Below are 18,387 nucleotides of genomic sequence, written 5' to 3'. Positions count from 1 at the left end.
ACTGACCTTGATTACTATAAATTTTGAACGAAACTCGAAGGATTTACGAACATACACGAAGTGACACGACAAAACTATACCATTACCATCATTATTTCTGTTTAATCACTTATATCAGTGACAAAGATATTTTTCATATATTTATATTAATTATTATTTTAAAAAAAAGACGACTTTTTAATTCCCGTAAGTTTTTAAAATCTCGCGCCTTTAAAAAATTAATTTTCTTTTTCATGGAATTCAATATATTGATATATTTTTTTTGTAGGTTATAATCTGGTGATAGAGCAATGTCATCAGACATAAATATGCATACAGAAAAGGTAAATAATTTAATTGATTGTTTGTTTATTGTTTTTGTGTGCGAAAATAGAGGATACATTTTTACATGACAATAAAAAAATAATTTGTTTTGATTTTTAAATTTAAAGCCTGAATCAAGTCCAACTTACGGAGGATGCGAAGGTCCTGATGCCATGTACGTAAAGCTGGTGAGCAGTGATGGCCATGAGTTTATTATAAAACGTGAGCATGCTTTAACTAGTGGTACAATAAAAGCTATGCTAAGTGGACCCGGACAATTCGCTGAAAATGAAGCCAATGAAGTTAATTTCCGTGAAATTCCGTGAGTTTTATTGTTTATTATTATTATTTATCATAAAAAATAATAACAGTAATTATTATTAGTAATATTGCTAGTAGTAATAATAATAAATTAAATAATAGGAATGTTGACAGTTTCTCGGTGTTGTTATTAGTAGGCGTGAATGCAGCTGACAATTGTCAACTTTTTAAATTTTGAAATAAAGGAATTAAATTTAAATTAAATAAAATTTAAAAAATGCGCGTTTATTTTTATTTGTTTAATTCGTTTATTTGTAATTTAAAATTTGTCTCATATCTGCTACACTCACGCTCATTATTGATGAATGATAGTAAAGTTAGCGGACATCTGACAATTTCAAAAACTTTTGAAATGATAAATTAAAATGCTTATAAAATAAAAATTAAAAAATGCGCGTTTATAGAATTTGAAAATTAGTATGCGCATTTATTTTTATTTTTATATTTTTAATTGTTTAATTCGTTTATTTGTAATTAAAAATTTGTCTCATATCTGCTACATTCACACTCATTCTTAATGAACGATAGTAAAGTTAGCGGACATCTGACAATTTTTAAAACTTTTGAAATGATAAATTGAAATGCTTATAAAATTAAAAAAAAAAAAAATGCGCGTTTATAGAATGAGAAAATTAGTATGTGCATTTTTTATAATTTTATTCGTAATTTAAAATTTATCTCGTATCTGCTATACTTACATTCATTTATTATTAACGTTTATTTAAAATTTTTGTTCGACGTTTCGTCAGTTTCCCAAAATTTCTCTTACTCAATTATTAAACATTAATTTTCAAGAAAATGACTAAATAATTAAGACAGTGTTGAACACTAGTCTTTTCTCCAACACACGATCACTCATACGACGAATAATTGTTTTAAAAAATGACACTGAAGTTGCCGATGTCTTATAACTTTCAAATTTTTTTAAAAACGACAAATCGTAAAAAAAATGCACCTATAGTTCTTTTAATTTCCTCCATGTGCATATTTTTATTTTTGTTAAATGACTTGTTGAAAAAAAAAATCAGAAAATTGCTAATTGTCTGTTAACTTCAAGATCACTACAAAAATTTGAAAGACAAGAAAAAATTTTGCAAAGTTAATATTAAATGACATGTAATTTTCGAGACAACAAAAAAATACATGAAGGGAATACTAGTATACCAGAATGTCTTAATTATTCATTAATTTTCTTGACAATTAATATTTAATAATTGAGTACTCGACCAAGAAACTGTCAACTTATTCCTATTATATAAAAAAAATGGATATGAATCGCAATGATTTTGACATAATAAATAAAATATTATTTATTTTTAGGTCACATGTATTACAAAAAGTGTGCATGTACTTTACCTACAAAGTACGTTATACAAACAGCAGTACAGAAATTCCCGAATTTCCAATAGCTCCTGAGGTTGCTATTGAACTCTTGATGGCAGGAAATTTCTTGGACTGTTAATTATATTTAAATGTTACACATTAACTTGCTTGTAACACGAATAACAATTTATTTAAATCTTTGGGCCTTACTACGATGTAAACGATTTACATTTTTATACCGCCAATTGATGTTCGTGTTACTTAATCTTAACTCAATTATATTTTTTTTCTGATAGTGCATACTTTTATTTTATTTATAATAAACATATTAAACATACAGCTCAATACAAATAAGTTAAATTAGTTAATATAGTAATCGATTATAATGGCATTTTACATTTAATTATTAAATCAGTAATAATATTATTAATAAAACATAAACAATAATTATTATCAAATATGTAAGGTAGATTTTACTAATAAACCCAATTTTTAAAAGTGATAATCATATTTATTTACTCATAACAATTTTATTGTTGGTAAATTAATCACAGTTACTAGAGTCATGGTGGCCACATTTCTAGAAAACCTGGAAATGTCAGGGAATTATAAATATACTGGAAAAGTCAGGGAAATGTCAGGGAATTTCGTCACAAAGCTGGAAAAATTTTCACTTTCTTTCTTTTGACTGAAAAAATCCTCCAAATTTAGTTTTCTGTCAAAACTGTTGAAAAAGTGACGCGGCGCGAATGCGGTTGTAAAACCATCTTGAAAAAAATTAGTAGAAATTGATTCCAATAGCGAAAAAATGAAGCAGTTAGAATTATCAAGGCTGTTAGAAAAAAAAAGTCTTAGTAGAAACCAATCGCCAGGATCTTTAAGCTATTACATCCATATTGATAAGTTAAAAAACTAAAAACATTAAATGTATACATAAGTAATGAACTAATAAGTTTCACTATATTTATTATTCGCGTACTTCATTAATACTTTATTAATATTCTATGAAATATTCTTATTTATGAAATTTATTCTAGTGAAAATGAAAAATTTATTTATATTTTATTATAGAGTAAGTTATATAAAAACATGGATTTCAAATCAAAAATAAAAAATTATTCATTTAATAAATAAAAAAAAAAACAATGAACATTGACAAATAATAAAAAAAAGTTTCATTTAACGACAATGATTAATTATTGATTAAACTGACTTATACCATTTTATTTTAAATTAAATAAATATTTCCAATGATTTAATATTACTACACATAGTCAGGGAATTTTTGAATTGTTTGACTGGAATACCTGGAAAAGTCAGGGAATTTCAATCTCAAATATCTGTGGCCACCATGAAGAGTATAAATGGTTGTTATTATTTAAGGGGTGAAAGAGGTCTACGATACAAAAAAAAAGGGAATATTTTTGTGATTTTTTTTTTCAGAGTACTTTCGTTATTAAAATTCTTAAAATTTGTGACATTATTAAGCATCATTCCAAGAATACTCTGCTAAATTTTCATAAAAAATATTGAAAAATAAGCCAGTGGTAGTGGGGAGAGACGAGTCACTTAAAAAAGTCTCCATGCCATAGACAGGATAACTCATGACTGCCTCATCTGAAATAAAAAAACCAAAAGATTTCTTTAGTACACAAGTTTATCTTAGATCTGAACGAAGGATTTTTTTTTTTTAATTACTACTTATTTTTTAATTAAACAAAAGGAAGAATTTTTGGAAAAAATCAGTTTTTTTGATTGCACCTTTAGCAAAAATTCAAAAATGAATATTTTGTTTATTCCTTCGTTCAGATCCAAGATAAACTTATGTACTAAAGAATTCTTTTTGGTTTTTTTATTTCAGATGGCAGTCATGAGTTATCCTGCCTACGGCATAGAGACTTTTTTTTTTAGACTCGTCTCTCCCCACTACCACTGGCTTATTTTTCAATATTTTTTTAAGAAAATTTCACAGAATATTCTTGGAATGTTGCTTCAGAATGTCACAAATTTTAAGAATTTTAATAAAGAAGGTACAGTCGGACCTCATTAAAAGACTATCATTCTCTTTTTTATAAACCAGGTGCCACGATAGTTTGGGAGAGAAACTAATAGTCTTATAACGAGGTCCTACTGTACTCTGAAAAAAAAAAAAAAAAACCTCTTTTTTTTGTATCTCAGACTCGTTTTTCCCTTAAATCAATAAAACATTATCAAGTAAATAAATATAAATTGCAACAATATGATAACAATTTTCCTTTATCACAATTATTTGAAATATGAAAATACTTTAATAGCATAAAAACTATTTCGTCGAGTTAAAAAGGAAAATAATTAAAACCAAATAATAAATATATGTCATTTGAATTTTATTATTATCAATAATAACAATTTATAATAGACTCCACATTTGAATATTTAAATAATAAAATATAAATTTATTTACTTCTACTTTCCTTCTCAAGATCTTTAAATTTAGCTTCTAATCTTTTAGAATAAGCCGCCAATTTATAAGCAGCTTGTTCCAATTTAGCAACACTGTCATCAATCTGATTAATGTTTTCCAAAACAGGTTGCAATTTTTTATATTTCTGATTAAGTGCCTCCAGTGATTGTGATACATTCGTAGATATTGTTTTTAACTCAGCATATTTAGCAATCGTCTCTTTATTCAATCTTTCAAGCAACCGATAGTCAGCATGAGTTGATGTCAATTCATCCTGCAGATATTCTCCTGTTTTTTCAAACATCGTCGTTGCTAAACGACTCAAATTCGGATCATGAGGATCTAATGCTTCAAAACTACTGGTGCTTGTTGATAATGTGGTGCCGTGCTTTGGTGATTGACATCTTGAATGATCGTGCTCTGGTGTGTTAATAATATGCGGCTTATTATCTTCTATATCAACTGTATTCATCTCACTGCTATTTGTAGTCATATTTTTTTATCAATCTGTTAATAAAAATTAAATATTATTATTTATATGAACCAAAATTTTTTACATATGACATGATGCTGACAGGCAAAAATTTATGTGATATTCCTGTTATTTTTATGTCAATTATTAAGACTTTGGTTGTCTTGTTAAGGAATAAAATTTATCACCAGAGCAACTCTATCCAAAAGTTCCCACCAGTGGATTTTATGGGAACTTTTTGATAGGGAACTCAAACAGATAAAAGATTTTCGCAAACGCTATCACTACTCTGGAGTCTAAACTGATAACGTCTATACAAAAGCTTTCATTTGAGTGAATTATTATTATTATTATTTATTTATTAAGACCATGAAGTCGAGACTCCTTGCGGCCCTCCAATGTAAAACAAAATTTCCCTTTTTATAAGTGTATAGAATAATATTCAATAAAACACAATTATAATTAACAATTATTAAATGACATTAGCCATAACATTCCATCATAAATTCATTCCAAAGACCATTAAAAAACACTCTCTTCACTCAACATGAACTCATAACAAGCTTGACGGAAAGTTTGAAAATTAGGCTGTGACGTAGTGTTCAGGTAACCGATTCCATGGTCTGACTGCAGTAACTATGAAAGATTTATCATATTTCGTGCTATGACAACTTGGTAATTCAAGATAGTTCTGATGCACATCACCTCTTCGGAGACGAGACTCGCGAATACGTAAGAAACTGTCACTAAGTGACTTTTGATTTAAATACAAGGCTTTATAGAGGCACGACAAAAAGAAATCTCTCCGAGTCTTAAAGGAACTTTTGAATAGGGGTAAGACAGGGGCCTCGATGACGTTCACTAGGGTAACCTGAGATGCAATGACAATCTTTACTATTGTAATTGTATCAAATTAGTACTGTCAGTCCAGGGAGAGACCTGAAGCTTACTCTGCTCAAACTGGGATTCTTTGCTCTTATGTCCGATTTCTTTTAATAAAATACTATATATCTATATATATTTTAAATGACTGCTTATTAAATCCCCCAGGGATTTCTTTAGATAATTTCTTCCTTCAAATCTAATAATTTGCTACCAGGCACCTGGAGTCTGCTGACACCCGAATCAGACCAAACCTGGATTTAAAAATTAAAATTAAAATTGATACTGAAGTTAACCGACGTCTCATATTTTTTGATATTTTTCAAAATAATGGACGAGAAAAAAAAATGCACTTAGAGTTTTTAAAATTTTCTATACGTGCATATTTTTTATTTTTTTTTTTAATTAAATTGTTGAAAAAGAATTCAAAAATTGACAATTGTCTGCTAACTTCAGTATCATAATTAATATGATCCTGAAGTTAGCAGACATTTAAAAATTTTTGAATTTTCGTTTTTCAATAAATCAATTGTAAAAAAATAATATAAAAATATGCACATGTAAAAAATTTAAAAAACTACAGGTGCAATTTTTTCAAATATTTTTTTTTAATGTTTTATCGTCTAAAAAAAAATCCAAAAATTACTAGACGTCTGCTAACTTCAGTATTATAATTAATTATGAGTGTGAATGTAGCAGACCTCAGACAAATTCAAAATTATAAATAAATAGAGCAAATAATTTAAAAAAATAATAGTTATCAAAACACTTATTAATTTCAAAATTTTTTAAATGCCCATTTTTTATAAATTTTATTTTCTAAATTATTTACTCTATTCATTGATAATTTTAAATTTGTCTGCCTGCTACATTTACACTCATAATTAATTAGCGAATAAAATAAACAAATTTATCACAAAGTGACACGTGAAGAATTTTCGAAATTTTATTGTTCATTTTTTAAAAATTTTTATGACAACTTGGTGATAAAAAACAAAAACTGTCAGGTGTCATACTTTCAGCGTCATATATATGACATATTAATTATTTAAACAAAAGTATTTTCAAAATAAAAATTTGAATATCAATTTTTCAAAAAAAATTTTCAATTTTTATAGCGGGAATTTAAAAAAATTTGATTTACGTCAAATTAATTTCTGCTGTCAATTAAAAATTCCAAAAATAAATATCAAAAATATATAAAATCAATGATAAATATCAAAAACAAAATATGTATACATACATAAAAATATATATCTATATATTTATTTGTAGTAAAATAACGATCCAAAAATAAATCCACTAGCTGTCATGAAAATTGTCGAACTGTCAGGTGATTTCTAGGTTATGTGTCTCCTACTCAAAATAATGAATAAATATATCGTATATATCTATATATATAAGTATATATATGTACATACAGCTGTAACTGATATATACTCATCATAAATGTTCTTAACTTACGTATATTTAACGTCATTATTTATAATAAATATCATAAGTACAATAAATTATTCATCTATTATGACCAGTAGGTATATTAATAATTTATATAAATATATGAACCATATAAATACAACCTGCAAACTAATATCTCATATTTGTAATTTATCTGCTTCTTTTTTAAATCAATCAACAATTTATTAATTTTTTAATTTCAGATAAATTTATAATCCAAAGCTTTAAACAAAATACGTAATCAGCAAAGCAGATAAAAAAACAATAAATAGTTATATAAATATATATATAAACAATAATAAATAATAAAATATGTCACAGCCAGACTATGACCAAACAACACACGATCATGCATCACTTTTAGTTTTATTAAAATCAATTGGCACTCAATTGAAACCAAAATCACTGACAAGATTATACGATCGTATAAATAAAAGTTTGAGTAAATTAAATATTGTGGACTCTGGTGGAAGTACACGTGAGATAATAATACGTTTCGTTCGTGATTATCCTGTTGAAAATATTGACTGGGGCGATTTTCAAACTCACAGACGTTTATTGGGTCTGATAACATTTAGTAAGTATGAGGAACAGAATGAATTTAGTGAATTATGCAGATTACATGAGACACTTAAAGTTAAGTATAATGATACGTTGTATGATTCACGTGCCATATTTTTTGGACCCACTGAGTCTGATAATATCAACGAACCACCAGCTGGTTTCACGCCGCCTTCGAATTTTAAAACGCGTGCGATTTATTATCATGACGAATTGTGTCCAAGTTTGGAGAACCAGGTGATGGAATGTTTGAATGCATTGTTTTGGATACTGGAGTCCAAGAGGTTGAAGAGGTTGAGAGAAAAAATAGACCGTGCTCCGTTACTGCGCGCTCCGTTTGAAAAAAAAGAACTCATTGGACTGGACTTGGAATCGAGGAATAATAGAAAAAAATGTTCCGGAAGGATGACTAAACATTTAGCTGATTTGTCTTTGCAAGCTGGTAAATATTTTTATTTGTGGAAAGGTATTAAATCAGGGTGGCCACGAATCGGGAATTATCAGGGAATTTAATGCAACCGGAAAATATTATGGAAATGTCAGGGAATTTCGAAAAGTATCCGGGAATTAAATTGTAACAGTTCAAAATTTTGAAAATTTTAAATTATGTACTGGTTATAAAAATTAAGGGATGTAAAAATTTCAAATTTTAAAGTGATTTTCCCCAGGTTGTAACTCGAAGGAAAATGGTCATACGACAAAAACAAAAAAGGCAAATTGTAGCTTCAAGTGTCTAGTTTTCTGATCTGGTCTTTATATTTTTTTATGTGCGGTTCTGGAGTAATCCTAAGAAAACTATCGAAAAAGAAATTTACCAAATTTTCGCTCGTCTTAAAAACGGTCCTCGAGCTTCAATAATTTTTTTTCGATAATTATGATTGATTTTTGATTGCTCCGGAACCGTGCATAATAAAAAAATTTAAAGACCCAGTTCAGAAAACTAGACACTTGAAGCTACAGTTTGACTTTTTGTTTTTATTGTACGACCATTTTCCTTCGAGTTACAAACTGCTTAAAATTACTAAAAAATTTGAAACTTCTTTAATATCCCTTAATTTGTGTAACCAGTGTATTTTGAATTTATTTAAATTATAAAATTTCTTATTAAATATTTTAACTTATACATTTTTAACATCGAATAATCAAAAGTAGGCAATATTAATTTATTTTATTGCCATTTTTTTCTGGTTTCTCTTATGATTTAATTATCAAATTAAATTATTAAAAATGAAAATATAATAAAAACTTTGAATATCTAAATGATACGAATAAAATTTCTAAATCAGGGAAAAATGTGAAAAACTTTACTGGAAAACCGGGAAATATCAGGGAATTTTAAAATCATTTTTTTGTGGCCACCCTGTAAATACCTGCAATATTTTTTTGTACATTGAAAATTCTTACTGCTGTTGGCTACTAAAATTTATTCTACGGTTCTATTGCCTGTAAATATTAAATATATAATTTAATTGCATAAAAAAATAATTGCACTGTTCTATTGCCTACAGAAAAATAATTCATGACGTCCAATTGATTGCTATTATAATGTGAACCCAAATCAAAGAAATACCTGATTAATGTAGACAAGCTCCTGATTTTGCTGAGAAAATCTTGTACTTTTTGAGGAGAAATGACCAACGTTCAAGACCGATCAGTTGATAAAAAAAAGACGATTGATCTGTAAAATATCAGAACCGCGGTAGTCTTGACAAAAGTATAACTCGTCATGTCCATAATAAGACACTGGGTTGAATCTCATAGTCGACGCAGGGAATCACCTGATCAGGTCACTAATTTCTGATAGAAAACTCTGTCAAGTTTTCCAGTTGCTATTGTGAAGACTACCGAGGTTCTGATATTTTTCAGACCAGCTGCGTTTTTTTTATCAAGTGATCAGTCTTGAACGTTGGTCATTTCTCCTCAACAAGTACAAGATTTTCTCAGCAAAATCAGGAGCTTGTCTACATTAATCAGGTATTTCTTTGATTTGGGTTCACAATTAAATAGCAATCAATTGAACATCATGAATTATTTTTCTGTAGGCAATAGAACTGCAATTATTTTTTTCGCAATTAAATTACATATTTTATATTTCCGTAGGCAATAGAACCGTAGAATAAATTTTAGAAGCCAACAGTAAAAAATTCAGCAGTAAACATTCATAACAGACAACTGATGTCTTCCCACAGAATAATTAAAATACAAATTTAATTTAAAAAAATAAATACGACCATCTTTTTCCCGCGTAATTCAAATGTAATTTAAAAAATACAGATAAATTTATTCATCCCAATACTTGGCAATAAAAAAAGACGAAGCCATGAAAAGGTACAAATTCAAGTCAATAATTTTTCAACGCCACCAAATTTAATAACCAACTAATTCTGGAAAATCCATGATAGTAAAGTTGCCGGGCAAGGTAACAGTGCAATTATTTTTTTCGCAATTAAATTACATATTTTATATTTCCGTAGGCAATAGAACCGTAGAATAAATTTTAGTAGCCAACTGAGTAAGAATTTCCAATGTACAAAAAATTTTATGCATTCCCTATTTATTAATAAAATCATTTTTATTTTACTTAATTAGGTCTCCGCATAGAAGCTCTAAATTACTACAGCACCGCAGCAGCGAATCTTCAAACAGTCAACGATTGGCTCTGGCTCGGAGCCGCGTACGAAGGTCTATGCGCCACATCATCAATGATATTGTACCCCAATTTACGTAGATCCTTGACCCTACACCGCAATTCATCTCTCCAAGAAACAAGTCCGGGCAAAAGACGCGAATCTCAATCTCTTCCAACTCCCACCAACGACGAACCACCAAAAGTCCACATCCCACATTTACTATCCGCTGACGAAATAGCAAAGAAATACCGCGAGGCTATCGTTCACTACAGCAAGTATCAGAACGCCGCTATCGTCGAAACAGAGGCCAGTTTCAAAGCGACCCGTATTTCTATTGAACAAAACAGTCCCCTGCAAGCGGCGTGTTTTTTAAACAACGTCGTCTTCAATCACATAAATTTAAGCGAGCAAGAAAAAATCGAACGTTTTACAAAACTAGCTGAGTTGTATTCCTCATTTGGGTTCAGCAGAAAAGCATCATTCTGCATGCGTCTGGCAGCACTAAGATACGTATCACCTCACAATCCTCACCGAGACTGGAAGCAGTGCTACAATTTATTGCTACAATCTACCTCAGGGTTCAAATTATCACTAGATCCATCGGACATGACCGACGACAACCGCAAAGGCTGGCCAGCAATACAAATCCAGGTTCTCAACGAGTTAATTGTCGCCGCTAATCGCATGGGCAACCCGGCATTAGCCACCCGCCATATGACATTCATTTTACAAACGTTATTTCACTTTCTATCACCCAATGAACGTACAGACATCGCACTGCAACTGCAAGGAGTCGCTCAACAATGCGAAGGTGCCCCAGTGCCGCTCGTTCTCGAGTCAGGAATCGTAATTCCGCCGGCAAATTTAATAAACATACCCATGACCAAAGCGTTTGCATTGAAAAATTTACCGCCGCATCTCCAGCCACAGAAAATCCAACGCGTCAAAGAAGACCACGGCCCGTTTTTATTCACTCCCATAAACTTCGGTTCGCTTGAACGTAAAAATGTATCGAAAAACAGCGTCGATTATCTGTGGGTCGACGGTGACATCTGCGAGGTGTCTATTCAGCTGATAAATCCTCTGCCATTTGAATTGGTCGTGTCCAACATGCGGCTGCTGACCAGCGGCATCGTCTTTGAGTCGCTTCCGGAGAGCATAACATTGCCGGGAAAAGCCGGACCAATTGGTGTCTCACTAGCTGGTACACCTAAAGAATCCGGTACACTGGAGATTCATGGCTTCAGTACCCATACACTCGGTGTTAAATCGAACTGCCGGTTACGAAATATTCCAGGTATGCCATATCCGTCTTACACGATTACGGTGATACCAAGTCTACCAAAAATAGACGTCGCCACGAGTTTACCGCAAACTGCAAGTTTTAGTACCGGTGAAAATATCGTGACGAGTGCGAGTGTGTCACTGTATGGGGGAGAGAGTACTGAGTGCACGATAACAATTAAAAATTGTGGTCAAGTAGCCATCGAGACTATTGAGACATCAATAAAATCATCACTGAATAGTATTAAGGAGTCAAAAATATTTAAATGGAGTGATAGTAATTTAAATTCTCAACTACCGCTTGAACCGGGTGCTAGTGCTAGTCTTACACTTTATCTTTACGCTGATATGGAGTTTATTGTTGTAAATAAAGAAGCCCAGCAATTAAAACCCAGTCCGCGTATTAGTAACGTTACATCACAGAGTAATTCAAAGTCATGGCCATCGCGCACCCATTTGTCGCAGTCAAAAAAAAAACCCTCGTCTTTACCAGCAACGTCGTCGTCAAACACCTCGGGATTGAATTCGCAGTTAGCGAAATTAACTATACAGCCACCGTCGAATATTATCGTCGAGGGACAATTGATGATCAAGTATTCTGGTGGCGCGGGATTAATTGACGGCTACTGTAGAGTATCCTCGGTATTTATTTCTATTGAAATGCTGCCGAGTGTTAATATTACGAGCTGGGATGTCTTGCCAGCTGAAACACCTAGTCAATTTTATCTTGTACTTGATGTTATTAATATGACTAATCAGGAAATGGAGTTGTATTATACGCAGAGTAAATGTATTTATATGGGAGGCAGAGAATCATGTAGGATTCCGGTTCCAGTTGATCGTTGTCCGTTGGATAAACTGTCAGCTATTAGCAGCACTGATGTCAATGGGGAGCTACAGAAAATTTGTTCTCAGCATACGTCCTCGTTGGTTGATATGAGGTGGCAGTTGCTGGGCACTGATTTGACGGGCAAAGCCACGTTAACGGGGATTACTTTCACTCGTGATATGCTTGATCTGGTGAAGATGAGTCCTCTACAGTGGGGTAATTATCTGTGACTATAATTATTATTGATCCTTAAGAATCACGAGAGATCCAGATGACGGGAAATTTTTAACTCGAGATATCTCGATGAATATCGAGTTTTCGAAAAAATTACAAGACACCTTTTTTGTAGAGAATTTGAAGAGCTACAAAAAAGGTCTCTTGTGTTTTTTTGAAAAACTTGATATTTACAGAGATATTTACAAAAAACCAGTCACACTTTTTTGGTGGTTTAAATTTTGCGGGGAAATTTTGAATTTTGTCTTTTAAAAATTTAAACTTTTTCGTGGATTCTATGGCAAAGTTGATTTATTTTCTGGTAATTTACCATGAGATTTAATTGAAAATACACAAAATTTCCCTATTTTTTATTTATCAGAATTAAAATTTCGGATAAAAGTCGATACTTTTACAAAAATTTTAATTTTTTTTTTAAGGTCATAAATGTGATAATTAAGGATCATTATTATCATTAATTGAAATATTAAAACATTATTAATAAATTACAGAAGTTGTTATCAATGATACGGCTGTAAAACCTCAAGATGAAATCACTTGTACGATTGGTGACTGTGTCAGTATTGGAGTTGGAGTTTGTAATGCCCTAGAACGTCCGCTGAGTAACTTATGTTTAACTATTGATTTTTATCAAGACTATCAGAACGGTACTTGTAATTATAAGCTTGATAATCTGTTGGCCATTGCTGGTGCTAGCAAAGTAATGCTTCCTACGGTAAGTTGATAAAAAAAAATATATATATATATATATATATATATATAAATATATTTTATTTAAAGTCATGTCCAGATCAACTTAATAAAATGATAAATTCATAAGGTGGACAGTACATTCAAATTTATAATTTAATTTTCACCGTAAATTAGACCTTTCGATGACGTATGTCTGAAAAAAATTTTGTTGATGGTAGAATTTATATGATCAAGGTATGATATGTTTATATTTTTTATATCAAAAAAATTCATGTGGGATTGCATAAGAATTCATAGGAATCTATGTAGGAAAGTATGGATTTATATAAGAATCCATGAGTATCTAGATTCCCATTTTTACATGGTGTAGATACTAGGGTGGTCGTTAAAAATTAAATTTTCTCAGGCGCCCCATAAAAAGCTTCTTTTTAGTGAAAAAATACGTGGGTAATTTGGTTTTTTCTTGAAGTAAAAAGAACACGTCAGGACGATCAAAGTTCATTTTTCGATACAATCGCAGTTTTTTTTAAATATCTCATGAAATATGCAGATTAAAGAAAAAAGTCATAAGAACAATTTTGTAGGAAATTAAATTCTTGACAAAAAAGGTCATATTCATTTTTTTTATAAAATGCGTATTTCCGAAGATATTTTAAAAAAACTTTTTTAGATCTTATCAATTGAGCATTTTAAGGATTATGAATGTTAAAAATAACGTTTTTTCTTAAATATAGACAACTTCGTAACTCGTAACATATCAATCATTAATGCTTGTTGTAGTTTCTATATACTTAGAAAAATGTTATTTTCAAAATTTGTAATCCTTAAAACGCTCTATTCATCAGATCTAAAAAAAGTTTTTTTAAAAATATCTTCATAAATACACATTTTATAAAAAAAATGAACATGGCCTTTTTTGTCAAAAATTTAATTTCCTACAAAATTGTTCCTATGATTTTTTCCTTTAATCTGCATATTTCATGAGATATTTAAAAAAAACCGCAATTGTATCGAGAAATGAACTTTGATCGTCCTGCGGCACGTGTTCTTTTTACTTGAAAAGAAAAAACCAAATTCCCCAGGTATTTCTTCACTAAAAAGAAGCTTTTTATGACGCGCCTAAGAAAATTTAATTTTTAAAGACCACCCTAGAATCCATGGAGGAAACTGTGGGTACCTGGATTCCCATTTTTACATGGTGTCGATTCCCATGGGAAATCAAGGTAGAAATACATACTAGATTCCCATATGGATTTAACATGGTGTGAATTCCCATAGGAACCCATATGAGAATCTAAATCTAAATCTATGCTGGATTCCTATAGGAAACCATATGGGTTTATCCAAAAACGTCATGTGTGGACCCACATAAGAACCTAGGCTGCCCACATAGATTTTTTCATAGGGATATTAGTCACGTTCACCATGAGACTGTAGTATTAAATATTTAATTTAAAAAATTGCAAATGTTTATCATGACTCGTTTTCATTGCTGATAAAGTCCCAGTAATGGGACGAAACGTCAAATTTATGCTCAAAATTAAATTATAAATTTTAATTTACTGTCGACCTCCATATGAATTTTCAATTTAAATTAAATCAATTAATTAAAAGTAAATACTTAACATTAATTGTAAATAATTAATCATTAACAATTAACAGTTACAAGAATACGGACGTGCTTATCACGAATGCCGGGTAGTATTCTTCATGCCAGGACAATTCAAACTGGACATACGATGTAGTAGCAATGATAATAACTCGCCATCATCAAGTTCCAATCGCGAGGATCAAACGATAGCAGACAATGAGTGGCGTTACATACCACCCATTGAAATAACCGCCGAAGACTACTGATATTTGTACAAAAAATCTCCTGTATTTATATGTAAAAAATTATTAAATTTATTATTTTTAATTTACAATAAAAAAACTAGACATAAGATTATTTATCTAAGGCGCATTTTTTTATTATCGTCATTATCAGTCAAAGTTTAAAACAAAATTTATTACAATTAAATGTCTATTATTTTCTTTTGGTTTTCCCAGATTTTCCTAGCGCGAATATTTTCATGTTGTGCAAATTTCGTCTAAACTTTTTGTAAAACTCCAGCACATTCGTGCTGACCCATACTTGCTTTTCATTAAAATCCAAAACCCTCAGAGCGCCGAGACTTTGAGCCCGCGACAGCGCGACGTAGGATTGCCCGGCGTCAAAAACGTTGCTGAGGTTCATCTCGACGCAGTCTAACGTCAGTCCTTGGCTCTTGTGAATTGAAAAAGCCCAGGCAAGTTTCAACGGAATCTGCTTGCGATGAATAAAACTTCCATTGGCCATCTTCAGCATCCACTTTTCAGATTTCGCTGGATAAATTTCACCAGAACAAAACTGAACAACCGGAATCTCGTCATCAAATCTTATGACTACACCCCGCGCTCCATTGACTAGTCCATTGACAATATTTATATTTTTTAGCAGCATCACTTGCGCGCCGATTTTTAATGTCAATTTTCCAGGTACCGACAGCTGCTGGTCCAGTGTCTTGGTCATGGATTCGTCTGAATCCTGAGCAACGTAATGTTTAGTAACTCCTTCAAGTTTTTCCAGCTGCGACTCGTTAATTTCGTCAGCTTCCTTCACATGGGAGCAGAGTCTCGTTGCTAAAATCCCGTCTTTTTCAATCTTCTGCTTGGCCGTTGCCTTGAGAATTTCCTTTATCTCATCAGTGACCCGCCCGATCCTTATACTGTTCAGCAGCTTAACGAACGTCTGGTCCTTCTGCCGATGGACAGTTTGCAGCTCGAAGTTGCAGTTGATGCAACTGTCCCAGACTTTGCTTTCGAAGCAAAATTTCATTGCATCGTTTTTTTTAACCGGCGGCAATTGGAAAAAATCCCCGCACAAAATCAACTGGATCCCGCCGAAGGGTTTGTCGTTTCTACGGATATGCCTGGCGACGGCTTCAATTCTGTCGAACAAGTCGCCGTCGACCATTGAAATTTCGTCGATGATCAGGTGCTTCGTTTTGCGCCAGACCGCAGCAACAGACGGACGCGCGGCCAGTTGGTAACATCGTTCCAAGGTACCGTTCCCCAAACCAATCCCTGCAAACTGATGGAGAGTTATCCCGCCAATATGACAAGCAGCGACTCCAGTACTTGCGGTAATTGTCGTTACGTCTGGTGGCAATTCTCCGATTATTCTCTTGAGTAGATAAGACTTCCCCGTACCAGCGGAACCAGTAAAAAAAATATTATTCCCGCGTAATACTGCTTCCAATACTTGGGTTTGTTCTTCAGTCAATTCACTGACTGTTGGATTGCTGTACAATTTTTTAGCAACTGGTACTTTAATGCCGTTTTCTGAGTTTAGTAACTTACGTTTCCGGACGTTACTTGGTGACGGTGTCGTCACTGTTTTACGTGACGCAGCAACAGTCAGAGCTTTTTCTTTGGCGGCTTTTATTTCTCCAGCTGTGGCTGGACTGATGTCTTGGACGCCGCCTAAATTTACGTTAGCGGCCAAGTGCTGCTTCAGGGAAGTGACTTTGGCCTCGGGTTGGCCGGTCATTTTAACGAAAATTGTTTTTAAAAACGACGTGAGCTGAGCTGCAGGTGCGTTGGAAATAAAAAGTGTACATCGTTCTTCGTTGAATTTAATTGTCGCCTTACCTTCGTGCATAAAACGATTCAGAACATTGACACCACGTATCAATAATTTGAAAGTTGTGTTCGACTTCTCGGCTTGGACCTGGACAAGCATTTGACGGAGGTTGTTTCTGATGAGCCGCAATTGTGCTGATTTGTAATTCACTTTTCGAGTGGTTGTTCCTGATACATTTGTCCATTCTAAGACTGCTGTACTATTTAAGAAACAACCTTCAGACTCCATTATTTATTTGGAAAACTAGATATTTTATTATTTACATCTGATTATTGTTTAAATAGACCCAACTTTGTTGTAAAACTGATTGCACTGACACTTAAGGTTTGAGGTTACGGTTTTGTTTACCGTTATGACTTAGGAAGTTCCTGACACTGGAATAGAAATCAAAAGTGCGCGGTTTTTTTATGCGCGTGCGCGCCGATTAAACATTTTTAAAGTTAGCGCGGTCACATCCGGGTGGTAGGTGATAAATTCTAATTTTTCAAATAAAAAATTTAAAAAAATTTTGAATTTTCAAATTTTAACATTTTCGCGCCATTATTTTTAACCAGAGCCAGAGCATTTCCAAATGTGCGGAAAAAATTCGACATTTTTTGTAATTAATTTAAAAAAACATTTTCTATAATTGTTATATATTTGCTATAGCGATTTTTTGATAAATATGATATACATTTAAATATTAAGGTGTACATTTGAAAATAAGCAAGCTCTAGGTCTAGTTTAATACAATGGCGCCAAAATATTAAAACTTAAAAAAAAAATTTATTTGAATTTTCGCGCTATTATTTTTAACCAGAGCCAGAGCATTTTCCAATGCGCGAAAAAAATTGGGAATTGTGTGTAATTAATTAATAATAAAATTTATATGCCTGATTAAAAATACTCATTGAAAAATATTGAAAAAAATGAGAATTGAATACTTTTGAGTACTTCCTATACCACAAGGTTTTCATCTGGACATAAAATTAATACTTTTCAATTGTATTGAATCTAAAAATAATATAAGAATTTCTAAACTTCCAAAGAATTGAAAAAGATTCGAATAAATTGATATTTTAAATCTTCCTGAACCCTCGTCAATAACAAAAAAGTTTCGAATTTTAGGGTTACGAGTAGCATTGAAAAAAATTCGAATAAATTGACAGTTTTCAATCTTTCAAAATCTTCCTCAATACCAAAATAGTTCCATATTTCGTGTTGAGAGTTGGATTGAAAAAGATTCAAATGAATTGACATTTTAAATCTTTCTGAATACTTCTCAATAACAAAATAATTTCACATTTCGGG

At 31.7% G+C, this 18,387-nt stretch overlaps 4 protein-coding genes across 6 annotated transcripts; 2 read left to right on the top strand and 2 right to left on the bottom strand.

The window, feature by feature from the left end:
- Window positions 1-30: 30 nt before the first annotated feature.
- LOC130674858 (elongin-C) lies at window positions 31-2,407 on the top strand. Its single transcript, XM_057480292.1, has 4 exons — window positions 31-186; window positions 269-323; window positions 432-625; window positions 1,945-2,407. Exons 2-4 carry the CDS (start codon window positions 291-293, stop codon window positions 2,084-2,086), a joined length of 369 nt encoding a protein of 122 aa, XP_057336275.1. The 5' UTR covers window positions 31-186; window positions 269-290; the 3' UTR covers window positions 2,087-2,407.
- LOC130674857 (biogenesis of lysosome-related organelles complex 1 subunit 2) lies at window positions 2,229-7,356 on the bottom strand. Of its 2 annotated transcripts, XM_057480291.1 has the most exons (4): window positions 7,209-7,356; window positions 6,988-7,100; window positions 5,813-5,998; window positions 2,229-4,897 (listed from the first exon to the last, which is right to left on the bottom strand). In XM_057480291.1, the coding sequence occupies exon 4, from the start codon at window positions 4,881-4,883 to the stop codon at window positions 4,383-4,385; it is 501 nt and encodes a 166-aa protein (XP_057336274.1). In that variant the 5' UTR covers window positions 4,884-4,897; window positions 5,813-5,998; window positions 6,988-7,100; window positions 7,209-7,356; the 3' UTR covers window positions 2,229-4,382. The 2 variants fall into 2 exon arrangements, with proteins under 2 accessions (XP_057336274.1, XP_057336273.1); XM_057480290.1 differs by lacking the exon at window positions 5,813-5,998 and having other exon boundaries at window positions 7,209-7,354.
- Window positions 7,122-15,326, top strand: LOC130674852 (protein brunelleschi). 2 transcript variants are annotated; one of them, XM_057480283.1, is made up of 5 exons: window positions 7,122-7,275; window positions 7,406-8,205; window positions 10,353-12,722; window positions 13,232-13,455; window positions 15,096-15,326. In XM_057480283.1, exons 2-5 carry the CDS (start codon window positions 7,515-7,517, stop codon window positions 15,288-15,290), a joined length of 3,480 nt encoding a protein of 1,159 aa, XP_057336266.1. In that variant the 5' UTR covers window positions 7,122-7,275; window positions 7,406-7,514; the 3' UTR covers window positions 15,291-15,326. The 2 variants fall into 2 exon arrangements, with proteins under 2 accessions (XP_057336266.1, XP_057336267.1); XM_057480284.1 differs by having other exon boundaries at window positions 7,146-7,279.
- A 133-nt stretch (window positions 15,327-15,459) lies between these two features.
- On the bottom strand, window positions 15,460-17,464 carry LOC130674853 (ATP-dependent DNA helicase PIF1). The gene has a single exon (XM_057480286.1). The coding sequence runs from the start codon at window positions 17,323-17,325 to the stop codon at window positions 15,460-15,462; it is 1,866 nt and encodes a 621-aa protein (XP_057336269.1). The 5' UTR covers window positions 17,326-17,464.
- Window positions 17,465-18,387: the final 923 nt, after the last annotated feature.

Source organism: Microplitis mediator, chromosome 9 (genome assembly GCF_029852145.1).
Source record: "Microplitis mediator isolate UGA2020A chromosome 9, iyMicMedi2.1, whole genome shotgun sequence".
Lineage (NCBI taxonomy): Eukaryota > Metazoa > Arthropoda > Insecta > Hymenoptera > Braconidae > Microplitis > Microplitis mediator.
This window is presented reverse-complemented; position numbering and strand designations above follow the sequence as displayed.